The sequence below is a fragment of the Arvicola amphibius genome, chromosome 3 (genome assembly GCF_903992535.2).
Source record: "Arvicola amphibius chromosome 3, mArvAmp1.2, whole genome shotgun sequence".
NCBI classification, from domain to species: Eukaryota; Metazoa; Chordata; class Mammalia; order Rodentia; family Cricetidae; genus Arvicola; species Arvicola amphibius.
In genome coordinates this window covers 148,499,498-148,519,990 of record NC_052049.1, presented here as the reverse complement: position 1 = coordinate 148,519,990, position 20,493 = coordinate 148,499,498, and the positions used below count along the sequence as shown (strand labels likewise).

At 38.9% G+C, this 20,493-nt stretch overlaps 1 protein-coding gene across 7 annotated transcripts in view; it reads right to left on the bottom strand.

Moving 5' to 3' along the window:
* Myo6 (myosin VI) overlaps positions 1-20,493 on the bottom strand; it is a 135,927-nt gene that overhangs the window by 57,392 nt on the left and 58,042 nt on the right. For all 7 annotated transcript variants that reach the window (XM_038321204.2, XM_042054632.1, XM_042054633.1 and 4 more), the window contains exons 3-9: positions 18,919-18,988; positions 14,358-14,431; positions 11,761-11,890; positions 4,483-4,588; positions 3,100-3,155; positions 2,561-2,658; positions 1,737-1,901 (exon numbers count right to left, since the gene is read on the bottom strand). In XM_038321204.2, the coding sequence (XP_038177132.1) occupies positions 1,737-1,901; positions 2,561-2,658; positions 3,100-3,155; positions 4,483-4,588; positions 11,761-11,890; positions 14,358-14,431; positions 18,919-18,988 (699 nt within the window). The remainder of the gene's footprint in view (positions 1-1,736; positions 1,902-2,560; positions 2,659-3,099; positions 3,156-4,482; positions 4,589-11,760; positions 11,891-14,357; positions 14,432-18,918; positions 18,989-20,493) is intronic.

Genomic DNA, 20,493 nt, shown 5'->3' with positions numbered 1-20,493 from the left:
TTGCAGGATGCCCTCCCTGTGCAGGGAAAGGCTGTAACTTCTGAGCCTGAAATGGTACACTCCCAAGCCTTCACACAAAAAGAAATACTGTATTAAAGCCATAGATGTCACTTGACTTTCTGGCCAGCTAAGTGTTGGCAAAATCTAGACATATACCATAATTCATGGGATTTCTAGCAACTTGTATTTCTTTTTTTAAAAAAAGTCAAAATAATGTCTTGTCTGTTTTCATGAAGAGATGATAAGCAATTAACTTCAAATTCCAATTAAGTTGAGAATCAGAGATCAGAAGAGGAAGGGTGTCAAATCCCCTCAGAGTGGCATTACAGATGGCTGTGAGCCACCGTGTGGATGCTGGGAGCTGAACCCAGGTCCCCTGCAACAGCAGTCAGTGCTCCTAACCGTGGAGCAGCCTCTCAAGCCCTCCCCCCCACCATACTATCAAGCATCAATTCCACCAGGATTTTCAAACCCCTAATTATCACAGCATTGGGGAGGGCAGGCATGTATAGTTTCTTACCATCCGTCATAACAGTCAGACAATGTGTGCATTTCCACCACATTCTAAGTTGCCCAAGAACAGGATAATGCCTTGTTTATCTTTTAAGCCTGGCACAATGTCTAGCACCCAATAATCAGCAATAAGTATTTATTGCTGAATTGTACTAAGGGGTATAATGATGCTTTCTTTTTTTTATTTATTTATTATGTATACAATACTCTGTAGTATACATACTCTGTGGTGTGTATGTCTTCAGGCCAGAAGAGGGCACCAGACCTCATTACAGATGGTTGTGAGCCACCATGTGGTTGCCGGGAATTGAACTCAGGACCTTTTTGGCAATGCTCTTAACCACTGAGCCTTCTCTCCAGCCCCATAATGATGCTTTCTTTATTAACATTGGTTCAGTGGTCGCAGTTTTTACAGCTACATTAAAGATAATTTTAAAGCTAGAATTACAGAACCTTATAAATTTTTAATTGGGTTTAAATTAATAAGGTTTTAAGCATCTGTCCTTTTACCTACTGAATTTTCTCATATACTGTTATACATGTTGAGAATCACTTATCTCAAGTATTGTGAAAAGTGATTGAGATTTCAGAGTTGCTTACATTTCAGCGTATTTGCATAAGCTTTCATTTTCCCAGTGCTTGAGATTTGGGGGTTTCATATCAGAGATATTGAACTCATGATAGGTTTCCAAATCTCAATAGAGATCTCACTGGCAAGACTACAGTTCTAACACATCATCTAGTTACATCTCAGGCAAACATGGGAGGTGTGGGGAATCAATGCCTTGGCCCCTTCTGGGTACTAGATCCAAAGTTTGCAAACCCCTTAAAACAGCCTCACACTTGCACATGATCTACATATACACAGCCTATCAAACACTTCAAATTACATGAAAACTGTTTATACTCCTTACTACAATATAAATGCTCTGTGAAGGAATATTATCCCTTGTTGTTTAGTAAAAATAATAATGAACTAATACAAGCTCAGTATAGAGGTATTCTTTATCATCCCAAGTATTTTCAATTCATGATTAGTTAAGCCTAAGATGTAAAATCTGCAGATTCAGAAGCCCACTGTAGTTGATTTACTGTAAGTTATGTACAAATACAACTAGATATCAAAATACAGTGAGTTTTAGCACTGTATTTTGTACAGTTAGTTTTAGTTTAGGGTAAACAATTTACAAACATCATGCAAAAATTATTTTCCTTCAACTTACCCGAAAATTATCTGGGGAACTCAAGTGAAGCTTCTCCCTAATGTCTTCTGAAGCCCCAGCGCACAACCTGTAAAAAATATGATAATTGCGCTCCTCTTTGCCTTGAACACAGATCCTAGACTTCTCTAGGAGATAGTGAGAAACAAATCCTCCAACAACTGAACTCTAAAAGACAAAAGAGAAAACATATTCTTGCATTTATGGGATTGAAATATAACTTAATGTTCATTTTATCTTTTCTAATAAACATTTGCTTATCAAAGAAGTTAAAATATTTAGCAAATACTGCAAAGAAATATCTAAAGTGTAAGCTTTGAGTATTTCTACAGTCCATCCTTCATTTTAAACACTGTTACCCAGTCTCCACCCTGATCCTTTCTAGCTTTGGAGCCTCTGCAGCATCAGAACTGACTTTGTGGTGGGCCCACGGATGGATGCCAAAGGCTCTCATATTGCATCACCCTCACCTCATGCTGAGAAGACTCTAACTGCCCTGACATCATCGTTACAGACCACATAGACCCACAAATACGCGTATCACTATTATCATGCTGCACCCCATGAACACGTACATTATCACGTTATCAAAACAACAAAAGGATCAAATAGGAGAAAAAATTAACTACAAAGCCATGATTGATAATGCAGCCAAATCCAATATTTTGATTTTAAACTGATAGAAATTTTGAATTCATTGTAAATACACACACACAATAACAATTACAATAATAATTAGAAAGGACTGTACAAATTCCAATTCTAATAAGACCCTTACACTTGCCACAAACATTTCCCAACTGTATCCCACAGCAGCTTTCATTTACCTTTTCATTGAAATGAATTTCCACAAATTTTCCAAATCGACTGCTGTTATTGTTACGAACAGTCTTCGCATTTCCAAAAGCTTCCAATAGTGGGTTAGCTAGCCAACAAGAAATGAAAATATTTCATCAAAATCATCACAAGAAAGGCATGAGGAAGAACTATGGAGCAAGATACATGTTACATCTCCACAGGGAAAGAAATGGGGGGAAATGATGGAATAAATGCTTTTAGAAATATTAATATGGAAGAATTATCAAGTAATGTCAAATTCCACAAGTGTTAAATGTTTGCCCACTGTCCTGGTTTTACTTTTGATTGACAAGTGAACAGGATCTAGGGTCATCTAGGAGACAAAGCCTCTGGCACAAAGAGAGACAACAGGCTGATTACTAGATCAGTATGAAGACAGTATGAGCAAAGATTTATAGGAGATGGAAAGGCTCTTCCACCTCTAGGAGAAAAGCAATGTAGATCACAGATAAGATTCTTCTAAGTTAACTTCAGATATACCTAATTAAAAAATAAAAATCAACAATACCTTCAACAATTCTATCATCAATATCTTGACCAGTGCCATAAGATTCTGTCAGGTATCTAAAATACAAGGTTAAAAAATTGAATAATATTGAGTACAATCTATTTATAAATTTAATACATATCAAACTGAAACATGGGTCATCATTGTAAATGCTTAGTAATATTTTTAATTTGTACTACATTTTTATTTATGTTTCTGTATGTGTCTTGTGTGGGCATATGCAGGCCATGGAATTATATTTTTAAGCTGTTTGGAAATATTCTGATTTTTAACAAATTTTCAACTAGATTTACATAAGTATCTCAATTTAACTTAATAACTATATACATTTCCATAGCAAATAGAAATTTTCATATCCACCATGAAAAAACTAAGAACTGTAATAGATTAGAGATAATATTGATAAAAACAATTCGGGATGTGCTGGTTCTAGCGGTATCTTCACCACTAAATTGAACTTTCTTGAGTTTGTGTGGTAATATACATTGATCACCAACTCCATAGATAGGACCGGTTACGGACTCTTAATGACTTTCAAAGATTGTTAGGAGACATTTCCAGTCTACGACCGGCTGTTGGGATAACACCTGATCTAATAGTTCATTTAAACAAAACCTTAGATGGTGACAAAGATTTAAATAGTCCCAGAAAATTAACAGCTAAAGCAAAAAAGGAACTGACAATGGTTGAGACAAAATTACAGGAGGCACATGTGGACAGGGTGAATCCAAATCTTAGTTGTATTCTAGTCATATTGCCTTCCAGAATTTCTCCTACAGGAATTTTAATACAGAGAGATGATATTATCTTAGAATGGATATTTTTACCACATAAACCAAGTAAAAAAATTATAAACTTATGTGGGAAAAGTCTCTAAATTAATTATAAAAGATAAATTGAGACCGCCAACTAGCAGACATAGACCCAACAGAAATTGTGTGTATGTGTGTAGACATATAGGCAGGCACATGTCACTATAACCAGCTCAAACATGAGTGAATCACATATTGAACTAAATGAAATAAGGAAGTCACTGAAAGATTAATACTATATGACGCCGCTTAAACCAAGTACTTAGAGAAATGCATAGAAACCCAAAAGAGAACAATGGTTCTGGGGGAGTACTATTTTATTTATGTACTATTTATAATGATGACAGCATCTGGGGAGTACTATTTTATTTATGTACTATTTAATGAGCGCAGCTCCCAGTTTTGTGAGGTGAGGAACATAAACAACACAGGGACATGGATGTGATGACATGAATGTCCCTCATGCTGCTGAACTGCAAAACAGGTACTTGGCAAGCTCAGTGTTACACATTTTTTACCATGAAAATAATGTCAGACTGCTCAAAACACTGCAGATTAGCTAAATACTCACCTTAGAACAAACTTTGTATTTTCTGTTTTGCCAGCTCCTGATTCTCCAGACACAATGATAGACTGGCTCATCTTGAGCACCTTCATGTCTCGAAAAGCCTTATCAGCTGCAGGCAAAGCAACACAGTAATATAGCAAGCTAAGTTATTGGCAAGAGTTTACTCTAGGGGCCTTTACTCCTAAAGAAGTCATGAATGTGTGTTCAAAGATAAAGTCATCCAAAAGGTTTCTGTAAGTATTTACTTGCAAGGTTCCTAACAGCTAAGTAATAGGAAATCCAAACATCTCAAGATTGTGCTTGATTGTCTCCACACTGAGTTTCGGCTCAGCTCAAATGCCAGAGTAGAGCTGCAGAGAGACAGGAAATGCTCAGTGCACATAGCTAATGAGGTCTCCAGTGAAAAGCAAGAAGGAATGAGCTTCCAATTAGAAATTTGGCAACTGTAGCAATTGTGAGAGAGAAAAACAACTGAAAAGTAACTTCATGGAATGATATTTTCAGTACCAACCACTGACCTGCAAATTTTATAGAAGCATTTTTATTAACAGCTGAGGAAACACAGACCCAGAAAGATGAACATCACACAGTTTCTCTCATTTATGGGTGTTAGCCTTGAATCTCCAGATGTGTGTGTCTCATTTGCAATAATCACAGCAGTCAAGAAATTAGTAGGGAACCATCAGGAAGTGGGGCTTTCAGGGGAGGGAAAATAGAATGCAATAACATAAAGGGGAATAATGGAACAGGATGGTGAAATGGGGGTAAGGAATGGGAGGAAGGATAAAAGCAAGAACAGGGGAGGGGGCTAGGGAGTGGGAGGGCAGGGTAAAGGAGAGAATATGGGGAGAGATGACACACTAAAGACCTTCTAAACTCAGTCATGAAAATCTACTACTGCAGAAGCCTCCTAGAATATAAACATACACATATAAGAAGAGCTTAAATGGCTTAAATGGAGTTACCCTCTAATAGGGCAACAATGCCCTATTAGATACTATAGGCTAACAAGTAAAAAGCTTGATGTCAGAATATGTTACCTCATTGTTGGCCACTGAAGTCCCAGAGACTCCAAATATTGCATGAAAATTCTCATTACTCCAGAAAATGACAGTAAGTCCCTTATCACATACTTGAGAAATCGAGGTGGTACTGACTTGGATGAAAGCTTCATCCCTATATGCTAACATTCCTAGTTCTGGGAGGTGCTATGCATGCTACCAGAGGAGAAAAGGGATCCAAGCTTATCCAGATGTGAACCCTGCAAATGTCAATGACAATGTGCTGGCAAGACAGGCCCACTGGTGCAGCAGTGGCATGGAAGTCATAAGAGTAACAAACCATTTTCTGCTTGGACTAAAGGCTCTCAGCACCATATGAAACCCATAACTGGCACAATTGTCAGGGCCAAGAGCCTGTGGCTCTACAGATCATAGGACCTAGCGAGTAATCTACTCCTGTTACTCTGCTAATAAGATATAATATTAAATCAACCCCTAACTACCTCTCATTATACCCACAGATTACTGCAGCTCTAAAGCGTCATCAGAAAAGGTTCTTTTTTTAAAGACCTATATATTTTTTATTTTATCTGTATTGATGTTTTGACTGGATATATGTTAAGTGTGTCCTATATGTATGTGCCTACAGAGACCAGAAGAGGGCATCAGATCCCTCTAGAACAATAGTTTGCAGATGTTTGTGAGCTACTATGTGGGTGCTTGGAGCCAAACAAGGGTCAGCAAGGCTCTTAATCACTGGTCTATCTCACCAGCTCAAGAAGTTTCTTTTGGCATTTGATGGTGATTAACACAGATTGCCACAATTGGTCCAGGTTAAGAGAGGAATTGCTTGTGGAAGTCTCAGCCCTAAGTAGAGCAACTATATCACAACCCCATCCTCCCAAGGCTCAGGGATCACTGCAGAAGAGGGGGCAGAAAGGGTGCAATAGCGAAGGCAGCAGCAGATGACTATAAGGTCATGACAGCTTTGGAGACAAGAGGAGAATTGCACATATGAACCCACAGAAATTGTGGAGCACACACAAGACCTGTGCAAGCTCGGCCCAGACAGAATCCCAGTGTGGAGGGGGAGAGGTGGGCACGAAGTCCCATCACTAGCTGAGGAGCTGCTGGTAATTCATGGCTGCCAGAAGAGGGAGAGCTGACTTCTTGAAAGGTCTGGCCCTTGCAGGTCTAACATGCTCCAGAAGGTGGCCACACGCCTAAGAGTGGAGGGCCAGCATTAATGGCACTCAATGTAGCTTTACAAAGAAAAAAAATGAAGACACAAGGAGGGTGGGGACGGAATTGGGGAACTGATCTGGGAGGAGAGGAGTGAGGTGGTGACTCTGAACAAAACACAAAATCTCAGAACTAGTAAAAATATTTAAAAACTAAGCCTATGGAATTTTTCTCTCTGTACTATTAAATTTAAAAATTGTACAGAATGTGTTAACATTTCTAAGATAGGCAAAATTAAATTGCTTTAAGTCTCCCTAACTTAGTATTATTTATACAGTATTATATTTATATTTATCTTCCTTACACTACAAGAAATGAAGCTGTAATGTCTTAAATGTTTAGATTACACAAACTAAGCACAATTAATTCTGTTGATGTGACTAAACAGAAAATGAAGTCAAAAATTAGTTCCCCCAGAGATCTTCACATTGAGCAAAATTAGTTACTCTCAGAAGGATAAATATCACATTTTCTCTCTAGTGACTTGAAAGCAGAAGGGAGACTAACTTGGAAAGGGGAGGGATCAGCAAGAAAGGAGAGAGGGACAATAGAGGATAAAGAAGAGGAGACCATGAGAAAAATACATGATATAATTTCCTTTGAAAATGTCACCATGAACTGATTTTTACACAGTGAACATTATTAAAAAAAATAGTTCCAAAGCAAGTTGGCTCAAGAAGACAACTATTTTTCATCCCAAACATGTGCTCCCCATACAAACAAAAATAGCTTTACAAATGGATTTTACTCTAAGAATAATCTACAAATAGTGTTGCATGGGTATTCCCACCAGTCCACTGTGATTGAAGCATCTGCCTGCAGAGAGATGCTGCTGGCAGGCAGAGGGACCTTTGGGAAGGAGGACCCAGTACGAGGCCCTTGGGTAACTAGCGACATACTCTGAGGAATTCCCCTAATCTTGCTTAAAAAGAGCCTGTGAGCTTCTCTCCGGGTCGCCATTTGCTTATTTGCTGTTTGATCCCTCGCATGCATGGTAAAATAAATAAACGCTCCTGTTGATTGCATGGTGTTTTGTGGGACCTCACATGGACCCTAGCACTGGTTATATCTGACTACAAAGGCTTTGCCAACATATCCTGAATTTGTCAGGATACAAGTTGAACGTAAGCTCTAATTTCTGATCATCCACTCCACCCCTGTGCACCTCCAAACCAGGGACTTCAGGACGAGAGGCTGAGAAAGTCAAGACAGCCACTATTGTTTTCCCACTTAGGCTCCTCAGTCATTTGAAACTCTGCAATTTTATATACAAAGCTACGGAGCAAGATAAAGCAAAGAAGAAGCCTGCTACAACAGCTCTTCGAGTCTTGCCATGCCAGGATGGCACACACCTTTCCCAGAACTCAGGAGGCAGAAGTAGGTGGATCTCTAAGTTCAATGCCAGCCTGGTCTACAGAGTGAGTTCCAGGACAGCTTAGGCCGTTACACAGAAAAACACTTGTCTCAAAAAAGAACAAGAACAAAAACAAAACAAACAAACAAACAAAAATCCCTAGTTCCACTCTGGCTCAGGTAACATATTTACAAGCAATGCCCAAGCTAAGACAGAAGGAGGCCTTGTCTCAGAGCTGTAAAGGAGACCACCTTGGAGATGCACTTGATCATAAGGATTGAAACATACCATTAGGACCAGACCTGATGACACACTGGCAATCCCAGAACTCAGAAGGAAGAGACGGGGAGATCGGGATTTCAAAGCTAGCCTGGTCGCTCTGTCTCTCTGTCTCTGTCTCTCTGTCTCTCTGTCTTTCTCTCTCTCTCAAATAAAAAGTACTATTAAGTTGTCTTCTATTATGCCTACTTTCAATGGGGCAGACACGCCTCAGAGGCCACAGGCATTTGATAAATAATGCATGGCTGGCCCATGAGTTGCCTACAAAAATATTAGATCCTCCCTGGGTAGGATACATGCTCGAACAACACTAACACCCAAAAGGCATACAGGTCTTGCAAAATATGTATTCAATGCATGGTATCTTTTATTAAATAATAAACTAACTAGGAGAACAGCATTTGCAACCTGGCACCTGAAGGACTGCCAGGCATGTGACCAGTATCTGTGACCTGACCCATGAAGGACTGACTACCCAGGGGTGTGCCAGGAATCTGAGAGCCTGGGAAGAAACACTGCCACCAACGCTAGGGAGAGGACACTCAGACTTTACCCCACCCAGTTCTCTCCCCTGTGTGTCTGTCCTTCTCTGTTTAGCAGCCACTCTACCCAGACAGCTCTGCTCTCTTATCTTTCCCATCTCTCTCCATCTCCCTCTCTCCTCCCCTTCTCTCCCTCTTTTGTTTTCCTCTGATTGTCTTTCCCACAGAGCATGTGCTAGCCTAACGTGTGGGTCTCCATGTCTCAGTCACTTTAGGCGGGAACTCTTTTAGGTTATTTGATAGCTGTATTCCCCTCTCTCTTTTCATTCTGCCTGTATGCCAGCTCCCTTACGCTGCAAGCGTTTCTGCTACAATCAAGACTAAGGCAAGAGTTTCCTTTCTCCACTCTTATCAACATAGTGCTTCAAGTCTTGATTATAGAAATAACACAAGAGAAAGAAACACAAGTAGAAATATTAGTCCGCATTAACAAATGATATGACAGTCTATGAAACCCTAGAGCATGCCACAGAAAACTCCTGGGGCTAAGACACACTTCCAGAAATGTGACAGGACACAAAATAAACATACAAAACTCAGTAACCTTTTCATACACCAATAACAAGCATGTTGAGAAATAAATCAAGGAAATAATTCCCTGTGTAATTGCCTTGAAGAATAAAATAAAATGCCTAGGACAAACCTAACTAAGGCAGTGAAAGACTCTGCAGTAAAAACTTTCAAACCTGAGAAGAAGACATTGAAAAGATACCACAGGAGTGGAAAGACCTCCCATGCTCACAGATGGTAACAATCAGCATTATGAATATGGCTATACTACCAAAAGCAATCTACAGATTTAAAGCAATATTCATAAAATGTCATTCCAATGTCATTCTTCACATAAGTAGAAAAGAAATCTTAAAATTCATATGGGAATACAAAACATCCAGATAAACAAAGCAATCTTAGGCAAGAACAATAGCTGTGACCATCATATTCAATTTCAAGATGTATTACAGACTAGTAGTAGTAGTAATAGTAGTAGTAGTAGTAATAATAATAGCAAAAGACAGCACAGTACAGGCACATAGATCAATAGAATATAATGCAGAACCCAGATACAAACCACCTTATTTTTTTTATAAAGGTGCCAAAAATATACCCTGGAGAAAAGACAGTCTCTCATTCACATGTCGAAGAATGAAGCCCAATCCTTATTTCTCACCCCATTCAAAAATCAGGTCTAAATATATGAAAATTCTTAGTGTGAGACCTGAAAGTCTGAAGCTGTTAGAGGAAAAGGCCACCCAAACACAAGATGTGGCACAGGCAGAGGCTTTCTGCGTGGTCCCGAAATGGTCTCCAGTCACTCCGGAAGTAATGCCAGCAACTGGCAAATATGATCCCATGAGATCAATGAGCTTCGACATGTCAAAGGAAACACTGATTAGGTGAAGAGACAGCCTACACAGCGGAAGGAAACATTTTCCAGCTAGATATCTAACAAATAATGGATAGAATATACAAAGATTTTAAGGAAGGGGGGCAGAAAGAACATAAGACAGCACAGTGCGGGAAAAGGGATGGGGAAAAGTGGAATGCTGACTGCCGGGCATGAAGGACATGGCTGTCCCAATCCTGAACCCATACCAGTTATGATTAACTGCACAACATGGGGGCTGTTAAAAACACCCTGTCATGGAAGGGAAAGGGCTCACAGAGCTCCACCTCTCCCTAAGGATTTATACACAGTCAATAGTTGCTGGGGAGGCAAGAGACATTTTTTCTAGTAATATAGCCATGATAAGGTACCCACGTTCCTGTAAACAAAACTAATTAAGCCCACTGGATCACACACAAAAAAGATGAAAGTAGAAAGGGTGAGATTGGAACAGGAAGAAGATTTGTGGGAGTGGTAATGGGTGAGTGTCATCAAAATGCATTATGCACACATACATGAAAATGTCATAATGAAAACTTTATACATTCAATATATGCAAACAAAAAGGAAACATTATACACTGCTGGTGGGAATGTCAACTAGTACAGCCTCTATGGAAATCAGTATAACAGTTCCTCGAAAAAATAAAAAATAAATAAGTAAAGCTGTTACCATAGCTCAGTTAAGTACTTGCCATGCAAGCCCAGCAACCTGAGTTTGATCCCTAGAACACATGTAAAAGTAGAAGAGAAACAAACTGACCTGCACACATGTACCTTGCCACATGCAACCTTGCATGTGCACATGTGCGTGTATGCATGTGTGCACACACGTGCACACACACACACACACACACACACAGTTTTTAAAATTAAAAAAAAAGCAGTAGATTTACCAATCCTGGGTTTTTACCCAAGGGACTCCAAGTCAAGAGATCACAGAGGTACTTGCACACCAGTGTTTACCAGAGCACAATTCACAACACCTAAGTTCCAGCAACCTAGGTGTCCAACAACATAGAATAGATAAGGAAAATGAGCTATGGAAAATTTTCCAGCCATGAAGAAAAACAAAATTACATCACTTGCATGAAAATAGATTTAGCTGGAGAACAGCAAAGTAAACAAAGCTGATGTAGTCTCATGTTTTCTCTCCTATGCAGCTCCTAGATGTTACATAGATACATAAAATCACATAGGCAGATATTATATCAAAGTAGAGGTGAAGCTTTCTAGGGAACAAAGTGAACTTACAAAAGGAGGAAGGTAGAGAAGGGGCAAGTGCAGGGTGTGAGGGCGGGTGGAGGAAGGGTGCATATATTCAATAAACATTAAACAGCTGCATAAAACATCCTGATATAGCACAGTAACATGCACAATGAATATATACCTTAAAATCTTTTGAGGGACTCGAAACAATTTAAAAATCAAGTAAATTTGTATGATATAAGAAAAGACAAGAATTAAGAATATAACTTACCAATTGCAAAGACATGAGGTGGCATTGTCCCAAGAGATTTTCCTTGATATGACTTTATTGTATCTGAAGAATATATTTTAGGAATATCAAAGTATGGATTCACTGCAATCAGAATGTTGGCGACATATGTCTAAGTAGGAAAAGCAGAAAAAGGAAATTTCTATGTATTATTTTCCTTCAAAACTAAACAAGGCAAACGGGAGAAATATTCAATGGACAGAAACCTTCAATTCTCATACAAACAAAACTTCACAATCTACATTTCTAGCCCTAAGTTAAATATTTTCTGATTTTACAGAGTCCACTATTTCTCAAGTTCCAAAGAAATACTTATTTCCAAACAAATGTTCTTATGCTGTCATTCCACAGTCATTTCAAAGTCAACACCCTAAAAAAAAAACCAAGATTATACTTTACCATGTCCCAATGACTCATTAAAAAAAATGCCTTCCCATCATTCTCCCGGGTAACGGCTTCACCACATATTGACTCTACCTGGAGTCCACACCTGGGTCCTACAGCTCTTCTCAGGTCACAGGTGCCCTCAGACTATCCACCACTCCACTAGAGCATCTAAATGATCTTCTAGCTCAGTCTCAGCCTCCCTGTCAATGAATGCTCGGGAGTGAAACAGCTCTGATGTGACCACTTGTCATGGGAGTTCTGCAGAACACCGCATGCTAACCACTGGCGGGTAACTGTTTCATGAGCAACTTCAACTTCCTTTTAAATTTGAAATTTAATTTGGTTTTTAAAGGCCATGTTAATGAACTAACAGAATTTATAAAACTTCTACTTGGGGAAATAGAGAGCTGTAGTTTGGTAACACTGGCAAAACCGGGGCAGACAAGGCCCTACATCTCTACTTTCTTTCCAACTGTGGAAGAGAAATCCTGTGCTCTCAAACTGCTAAATGCACACAAAGTCCCCAAAGATGCTTCCTGGAGGAGAGTGGTGACGAGAACAGAAAGGACTGGAGAGGTGGCTCAGCACTGTCTGCTCAAACAAAGGAGCCAGGTTTGGCTCCCAGAAGCCTCTTTGGACCTCCACAGGCACTAGTTACATACAGGCTGCACACACATACAATCAGGCAAAACACACATACACATAAAATAAAAAGAAATTAATCACTAAAAATGAGGACAAAAAGAGATTTCTGTAACATGAAAATGTTAAATGAGGCTCAACTATTGTTTTAACCAAATCTAACTACAAAAAGCTTAAATTATTATTCTAAATTGCTTCTTTCTCATAATTATGCATCTATATAAATAGCAATTGATACATTTATTTAGATTTTATAATAATAACAGAGTCATTTATGGGTTGCCCACCATTTCATGACTTTATAATTAAAAGACCTAACTGGTAAGGAGAAGAGAGCATGCCACTCCTGACTTCAGGAAACCTGACGACTCTGGTTCTTACGCTCTACTCAGAAGAGGCAGTCCCCGGTTATATCCAAATTGATTTTCACTGATTTACAAGTTAAACTGTTTCAACAGGCTTTAAAACTTTGCTACTTCAGTATCTAAAACAACACTCAGTGAACGTTAGGGTCTGTTCAATCACAAGTTATAAACAGAATAACCTTCACCTCTGAAAACACTTCTACCCGAGAATACCTATATTCACTGCTAAATTGACTCTTTAGTCAGTTGAACGTACGGGGTAAAATGGAAGGAGTGGAGTCTTATTGGCATGCACAGCCAGGAGACAAGCAGATTCTTTGGGAGAGACCACGCTAGTTCTATTTCCAAGCTGTCACTACTTGGACAGATGGCAAAGACTAGATGTAATTTAGTCAGAATTAAGTAAGTACAATTAGGCAAATTGATAGTGATATAAAAGATTAAGACTGTCATTTGATCTTGTAAGTGTCAAAGAAGCCATGTGCGTCCTTCGTTCAAAAATAATGAAGCCCATCTTTATAACAGGATACCAGAGTGTGGTAATCCATCTCCAGCCAAGAGAGAAATCTACGACCAGGTCAAGAGCATTATAAAATCTCATCTGTGCCCAGTGAATAATGATAATTAAAACAAAGTAGATAAATATCCATCTGAATTATCTGAGACTAACTACTTACAACAAAAGCATTGTCTTTGTGTTTAATGATCTGCACATTTCAGAACCAGAACGTAAGGAAAAATGAAAGCCTACTGTTATTTAGGCTCCATGATTAGCACCTGGTCTATCTGATACTTCTTCAGCTATTGCCTTCTATTCTAACTTACTTAATTCTCCTCATTTAGCTTTCTTTACTTCAGTACATATAGGTCGCCTTAAATTCTCTACACAGTGTGAAAAGTAAAATTAAACAGATGTGTAAACATATACCAAAAATAAACTCCAAAATAGTTTTAACCTCTCAAATTGGACCTTTGTAAGTCTGAAGTAGGTTAATTGGTTCTCTGAATTCATTACCTTATTCTGCAGATTTTATTAAGTACCCACTGTGTACCAGGTTCATGGGAGCTCTGTTTGGAGAGCATGCATTAGAACTCTCATGTACACTCAGACCACGCAAGGAAAAAGTAAATGTGCCATGTGAGACAATTACCCACAAAAGCTAAAGTCATTGGTCAAATACTTACATAGATTCTGTCTTTACTGTACCGAACTTTGACATTATGGAGGAGTGTGGCTTCATTTAAGTACATCAGTGAACCTAAGAGAAAATTTTAGAGAGTTGAAATAAAGATTAAAAATAAAGCTCATTATACATAATCACTCTGATTCCCGTTTAAAATTCACTTGTTAAGGTAGATTTAATACCATGTTTTTTAGAACACAGGTACACATAAACCCCATGGGCTAGTTCAAAACAAATCCATCTGGGGTACATTGCATTGGTAGAACACTTGCCTAAAATAAATCTTGTTCATTACATCTGTAAGAATTATAGATGATACATTCCAGCTAGGGCAGTTACATATAGTGAGTACCAGTGACGTATTTTGCTGAGGTCCGGTTTAAATGTCAACTATCAATCAAGTGGAAAGAACTATTGTAGCCATTTAGGACCCTACAAAGTGAGCTACTAATCCAGTTCAATGCTAGAAGCTTACCGATAAAAGAGAGACCATATAGATTTAGAATAATAAGAATAATAGCATAATAAGGGTCATTTGGATATCATGATGACTCATAAAAGGAGAGTCAGGCCCAAGAGATATCAGGCATCCAGCATATTTATGAGTTAGGTTCAAAATCAGAACAAACACCTTGTTTCTCTGTTCTGTTGCAGCGATCCATCCCAAGTTCTTCCCTACCTAGTCCCTATGCATTCCCATCTCCTATGCTTCATTTCCATGACAAGCTAGAGCAGAAGGCACATTCATCAGCTTGCTGTTGCAACCATAATTCTATCAATTATCCAAACTGAAAACAGTAGTCAACATCAGAGCTATCTCTTCTTGTCCTCCCACTTGAAGTCAGTTTCTAAATCTTCGCATCACATAAAGAAAGATACAACCCACTGCCAGGTTCATGGTAAGTATCCTAATGTTAACACAACCTGAATCCCTGACTTGTCTCTCCCTCCTTGTCTACAGCCCCATTGCTGTGCAAGATGGCTGTAAAGGTCACCCTACCTCTTTCGTAGTTAGAGTGACTTCTATTTGTCTACTGCTTTCATCTCTATTCTTCTAGTCCGGACTGCAGAGTGGATTAAGTAGACGAGATCACTAACTAAATCTCTCTCCATCTCAGAGAACACTTCTGGGGATCAACTACAAACATTAACCTTAAACTCTATTGAAAGCTGTTATTAAACATGCATTCAAATGGTCATTTTTATGATTTTATACAACCTGTTCTAATATCTAACTTGTACACAACATTTTTATGATTTTCTATAACCTGTTTTAATACCTAACTTGTACATAAACAGCTATTTATCAAACCCACAATCCATACATTGTCTCTGCCTACAACATCCTCTCTATCCATCCATCAATCTATCTATCTATCTATCTATCTATCTATCTATCTATCTATCTCCTTTAAAGTCACTTCTCAAAATGATACTTTGAGATAGATATAGACCTATCTCAAAATGATATTTCTCCAACCTCACCACCTCCAGAGCTAATCTCTTCTTTCCTAATCTGTCAGGATTAGGATGATAATTTTACACTTCTGGTTTCAGTTACTAAACCAAATATTTGAGGGCGAGATGCTGCACACTTCACTTGTTTTACGGATCCTCACTTAAGAAGGAGTACATGTTCAGTACCTGCATCCCCAGTATACAAGTGCCTACAAGAGCCTCTTGTTAGACTATCCTGGCAAAGAACAGCCATGTTTCTGAACTTAGACAATGAAGTCAGTTCACTGTCTAAGGGCCTCATTGCTTTCTGAGGCCACCGAAAGCAGAGCAGGAGAGAGCAGTAGGGTGGAGCTCTTCACAGTTGAGCTGCAGCTTTCCTTTGAACTGAGGAAAGATTTGGAAGGGCTCAAGCAGCAGAGGTGCCTCTGGTTATCCAGGCACCTTCATTCCTGCTCTTCTCCCACCCTCGTTCCCTACAAGCCCACTCTACACGTTGCTGCTTCTCTATTCAAAGCATTCTGCTGAGTCTCTCCCCACATCTCACTTTCCTCTGAACACCTGCCTACACACTAGCATCTGCTCCCTCTAAGGGAGAATCACTGATAGCACAGCATGCAGACCCTGTCAATGCCAGCCATGTAACCCGATACTGACATGTGGATGGCTGCTAACTCTGTTCTCCTCACCCCCATCCTTACTCCCCACCTGCCTTCTCAAAGATATCTGTTCATCCAGCCAAATAAACTCCTAACAGGCACAATATCTGTCAAAGCCAGGAGGACCTTCAGTCACACTGATCAGGCTATTCCATTTTCATGGGGAAAAAAATCTGCTATTTGTCAAAGTGGGAGAGGTTAAGTTTCAACCACCTCCCTAGTAGTGTGATCCAGCGATGTTCACAAGGATCCCAGAAACACCTAGTTTCATCCCACCCCCTTCTGGTAGCCAGCCCTATAGTTACTTAGCTTGCCTATTTACAATACTTTATATGGACTGTTTACTTTTAATGTCTAAGTATTTAGAGATTTAACTATAACTATAAACAAAAAAGAACAATATTTTTTAAACAGGGTTTCACTATGCATCTCTGACTGGCTTCAAACTCACTATATAGAAAAACCAGGCTGGCCTTAAACTCACAGAGATCTGCCTGTTTCCACTTTCTAAGAGCTATAATTGAAGGTGAGTACCACGACACCTCAAAGAACATTTTTTAGTGCATGTACACATGCACGCATGATGGGGCATGCATGGCATGGCACTTAGAGGGTCAGAGGACAACTCTGTGGAGCTGTTCTCAGCATCCACCTGTACATGGACCAGGGAAATGGAATTCAGGATGCTGAGCCATGTCACTGGCCCAAGAACTCTAGCCTCATGCTTGCTAGCCAACAGACTCTTAAATGACATCATAGAAATATAAACACAATAGTTCCTTTCGACATACTGAAGAGGATTAACTGTTACATTATATACCCTAGCAAATTTTTGCTACACTTATATGTGTTGTGGGGAGTGGCAGTGTAAGACATGGTGTGTGGGAAAAAGTCCTCTCCTTCTTCCTTGTGGCTCCTGGGGATCAAATTCGGGTCCTCGAGCTTGCAGAAAGTACTGATGCCCACTAAGCCATCTCACTGCCCCTCCCCCCCAGAAAACTTTAACAGAAAGGTATTTTCTGTTATTTTCAGCATAATATAGTTTTCTTTCTATTTTGCTTTGGTTATTACTCAAAACAGCATTATTTCATCAGAGAAACTCTCTAGCAACTTAAGAAAGAAAAATGGTGTCTTTATACCTAGTAATAGCAGCTGTTGGTTACTGAGTCTTTGGAAGTCAGGTGTTCTGCCAAACATCTTGAATGCATCCTCTCTAAGCACACAATGTACATAACTACTCTTACATTGCATATGAACTTCCCAAAAGAGGAGCAATGTGGCCTGCAAGCACATCAGCTTCCAAACTGAAGTCAGAATCAGAACCCATGACAGTCTCCCCATCAGCCCACAGTGCCCCCCAACACCAACACTACTCACAACACCTGTATCTATATATGGGGTCTTTCAGGCTTAATTGTAAACTCCAGTGAAAAACAGTAAGAATAAACTTGTATTTTTCTCTTGTCCTCTTTTCTGGAGACTACTAACTCAGATACTTCTAAGAAAATCCATGGTAACTAGAAATGATCCTCATACACCACACTTGCCCCCACTACAGTTTTGATCTAGAATGTTCTCTGAAGACACCTCTGTTAAGGTCTGGAGTTTCACTTGGAGCTGCTGAAAGATGATGGGAACTTTAAGAGGTGAGGCTGGCACTGGGGTGTGCCTTAAAGGAATGATGGGGGCAGGGAATTTTCGCAGCTCTCTTTGCTTCCTGGCTTCAGTGAATAAGTGACTTCCTGCTATAATGCACTGTAACTCACCAAAGGCACAAATGGAGGTGTCAAATAACCAGAGACAGAAACCTCCCAATCTATAAACCAAACAGGCCTCCACACTCCTTTTAAATTAATTCAGATATTTTGTTACAGTGATGAAGATCCAAAACAACTAAAATGTGATTACCTCTGACTGTTGAAAATAGAAAATAAATATGCCTTGTTTAATGAATAAAGAAGTTTTCACCAAGTATTTTAAGGTCTCTATAAAGCAAATCAATACTATGTTTTAACATATTGTTCTTAGATAAACGTTTTAATTCTAAATTATTCAACAATGTTGTTTGTTTTGTTTAATAGTGGTTTGCCATATTCAAAGAGTGATATTAAATGACTCTTGCTGTCAGCTTCCAAATTAGTATGAATTCATCCCCCACTATAAGGTTTGGAATAACTTTGAGACAACTAAGATGAGCCTTCAGTTGAAACTTCACACTACGTCATCACCCTTTCCACACAACTGAAATGGCAATAGGAGACACTCAAGAGACCCTCGCAGACTGCACATGGGATCAGGAATGAACTTAGGCCTTCTAAGCTCCCAGGGGCTCTTATCAAGCCTGTGTGCTCTGACCTAGCCTCCTGTACTAGTAACATAACCACTAACTGACTTTCTGGAAGCAGATACTTCTATGGATGAAGAAGTTACTTTAAAATTCATACTTACAGTTATCTTCCACATCTTTCTTACTGTCCTCTTCTGCAGGGAACACTTGGTTTATAGGAGCCAAAAATGTCTAGCAAACAAACAAAAAATTGTAAATGTAGATAGTAAAAAAGACAAGGAGTTCAACTGGTTGCATACATTGTAATGATAGCAACAATACATTCTCTATTACAGTCTAACACCGGTTCTACTACTTAACTAAGCACTCTTTAAAAAGACAATAACTTCCATCAAAAACTGTTCACTGCCACTGTAGACATGAATCAACAATAGCAATTACCAAGTAAGTAAGTAAGTAAGTATCCCAGGTTCTCACACCCACTGGGAAACAAAATAACAAACACACTAATTCTAACAAAGTAACAAACACACCAATCCTAAATTTCTGCTTAGAGGCATGCTAGTTACCAAAAATCAAAAGCACTTTAATGTTTGCATATAAACAATTGTATTGTTTTGAAACAGAAACATTCATAATGCATTTACATGTAGCATAAACAAACTAATACTGTTATTTAAGAAATATATTTGGTACCAATTCCTACATAAAAACATGTCAAGAATATAAAAATATCTGATCCATATAAAAATATCTGATCCATATAATTAAAAGTACCCACAAAAAAACTGGGTATGGTGGCATATGCTTGCAATCGCAGCACTTGGGAGGTGCAAGGAGGGGGAATCAGGAATTCAAGGTCATGCTTGACAACATAATGATTAAAACCAGGCAAAGCTACATAAGATTCTGTCCCAACAAAAAATTAACCCAAAAAGAAATTTACATTCTTTCATCACTTAAAATGCTATGTGAGACACTGCACAATTAAGATAGCATCTTGTAACCGGGAACAAATGGTCTCAAATTACATCTAAAGAGAATTAAATTTTAATCCATGCTATCTTAACAATTATTTATAAATTTATACCTCTAAATAATTACAATTAACTCTTCTAGTTGACATTTCCAACTGTACCAAATTAAACTCTTCAAAAAACATGGCCTGGTTCTCTTACAATAATATCGGCATCAGCAGGGCTGGAGGGTTAGCTCAGTGGTAGCGTTTACACTCGGCATGTACAAAGACCTGGACCTGATCTCCAGTACCGAAATCGAGTTTGAAACTCTATGTGTGCAAGGATACTGTATACAATAAGGTGATCATAGTTTATGAAGTAAAATCCAGACTTCACAGACGATTACAACTTAAAGGTATAACCAAGTTGGTGGTGTGGGGATAGCCCAGTGGTAAAGAAAGCTCTTGGGTAAAATATGTGATGCCCTGAATGCAATCTCTAGTGCTGCAAACACAAAAGAACAACAACAACTTCATCATACCCAGCTTAGAATATTGTTAAACTCAACACCCAAAAAGCTAATTCTTTGCGATCTAATACATATGTTCTCAATATCATAAATTTGGATGGTTTGGAGGCTATTCCTTCAAAAGTGAACTTGGATCAGTATGAACCAAACAGTGAACAGTATGTAGAAGAAGACAGCATAAAGCAATCAATTCATAGCAATGATTCTGTAGGAAAATCCGTTCTGCAATAGCTGCTAATACCATAGAA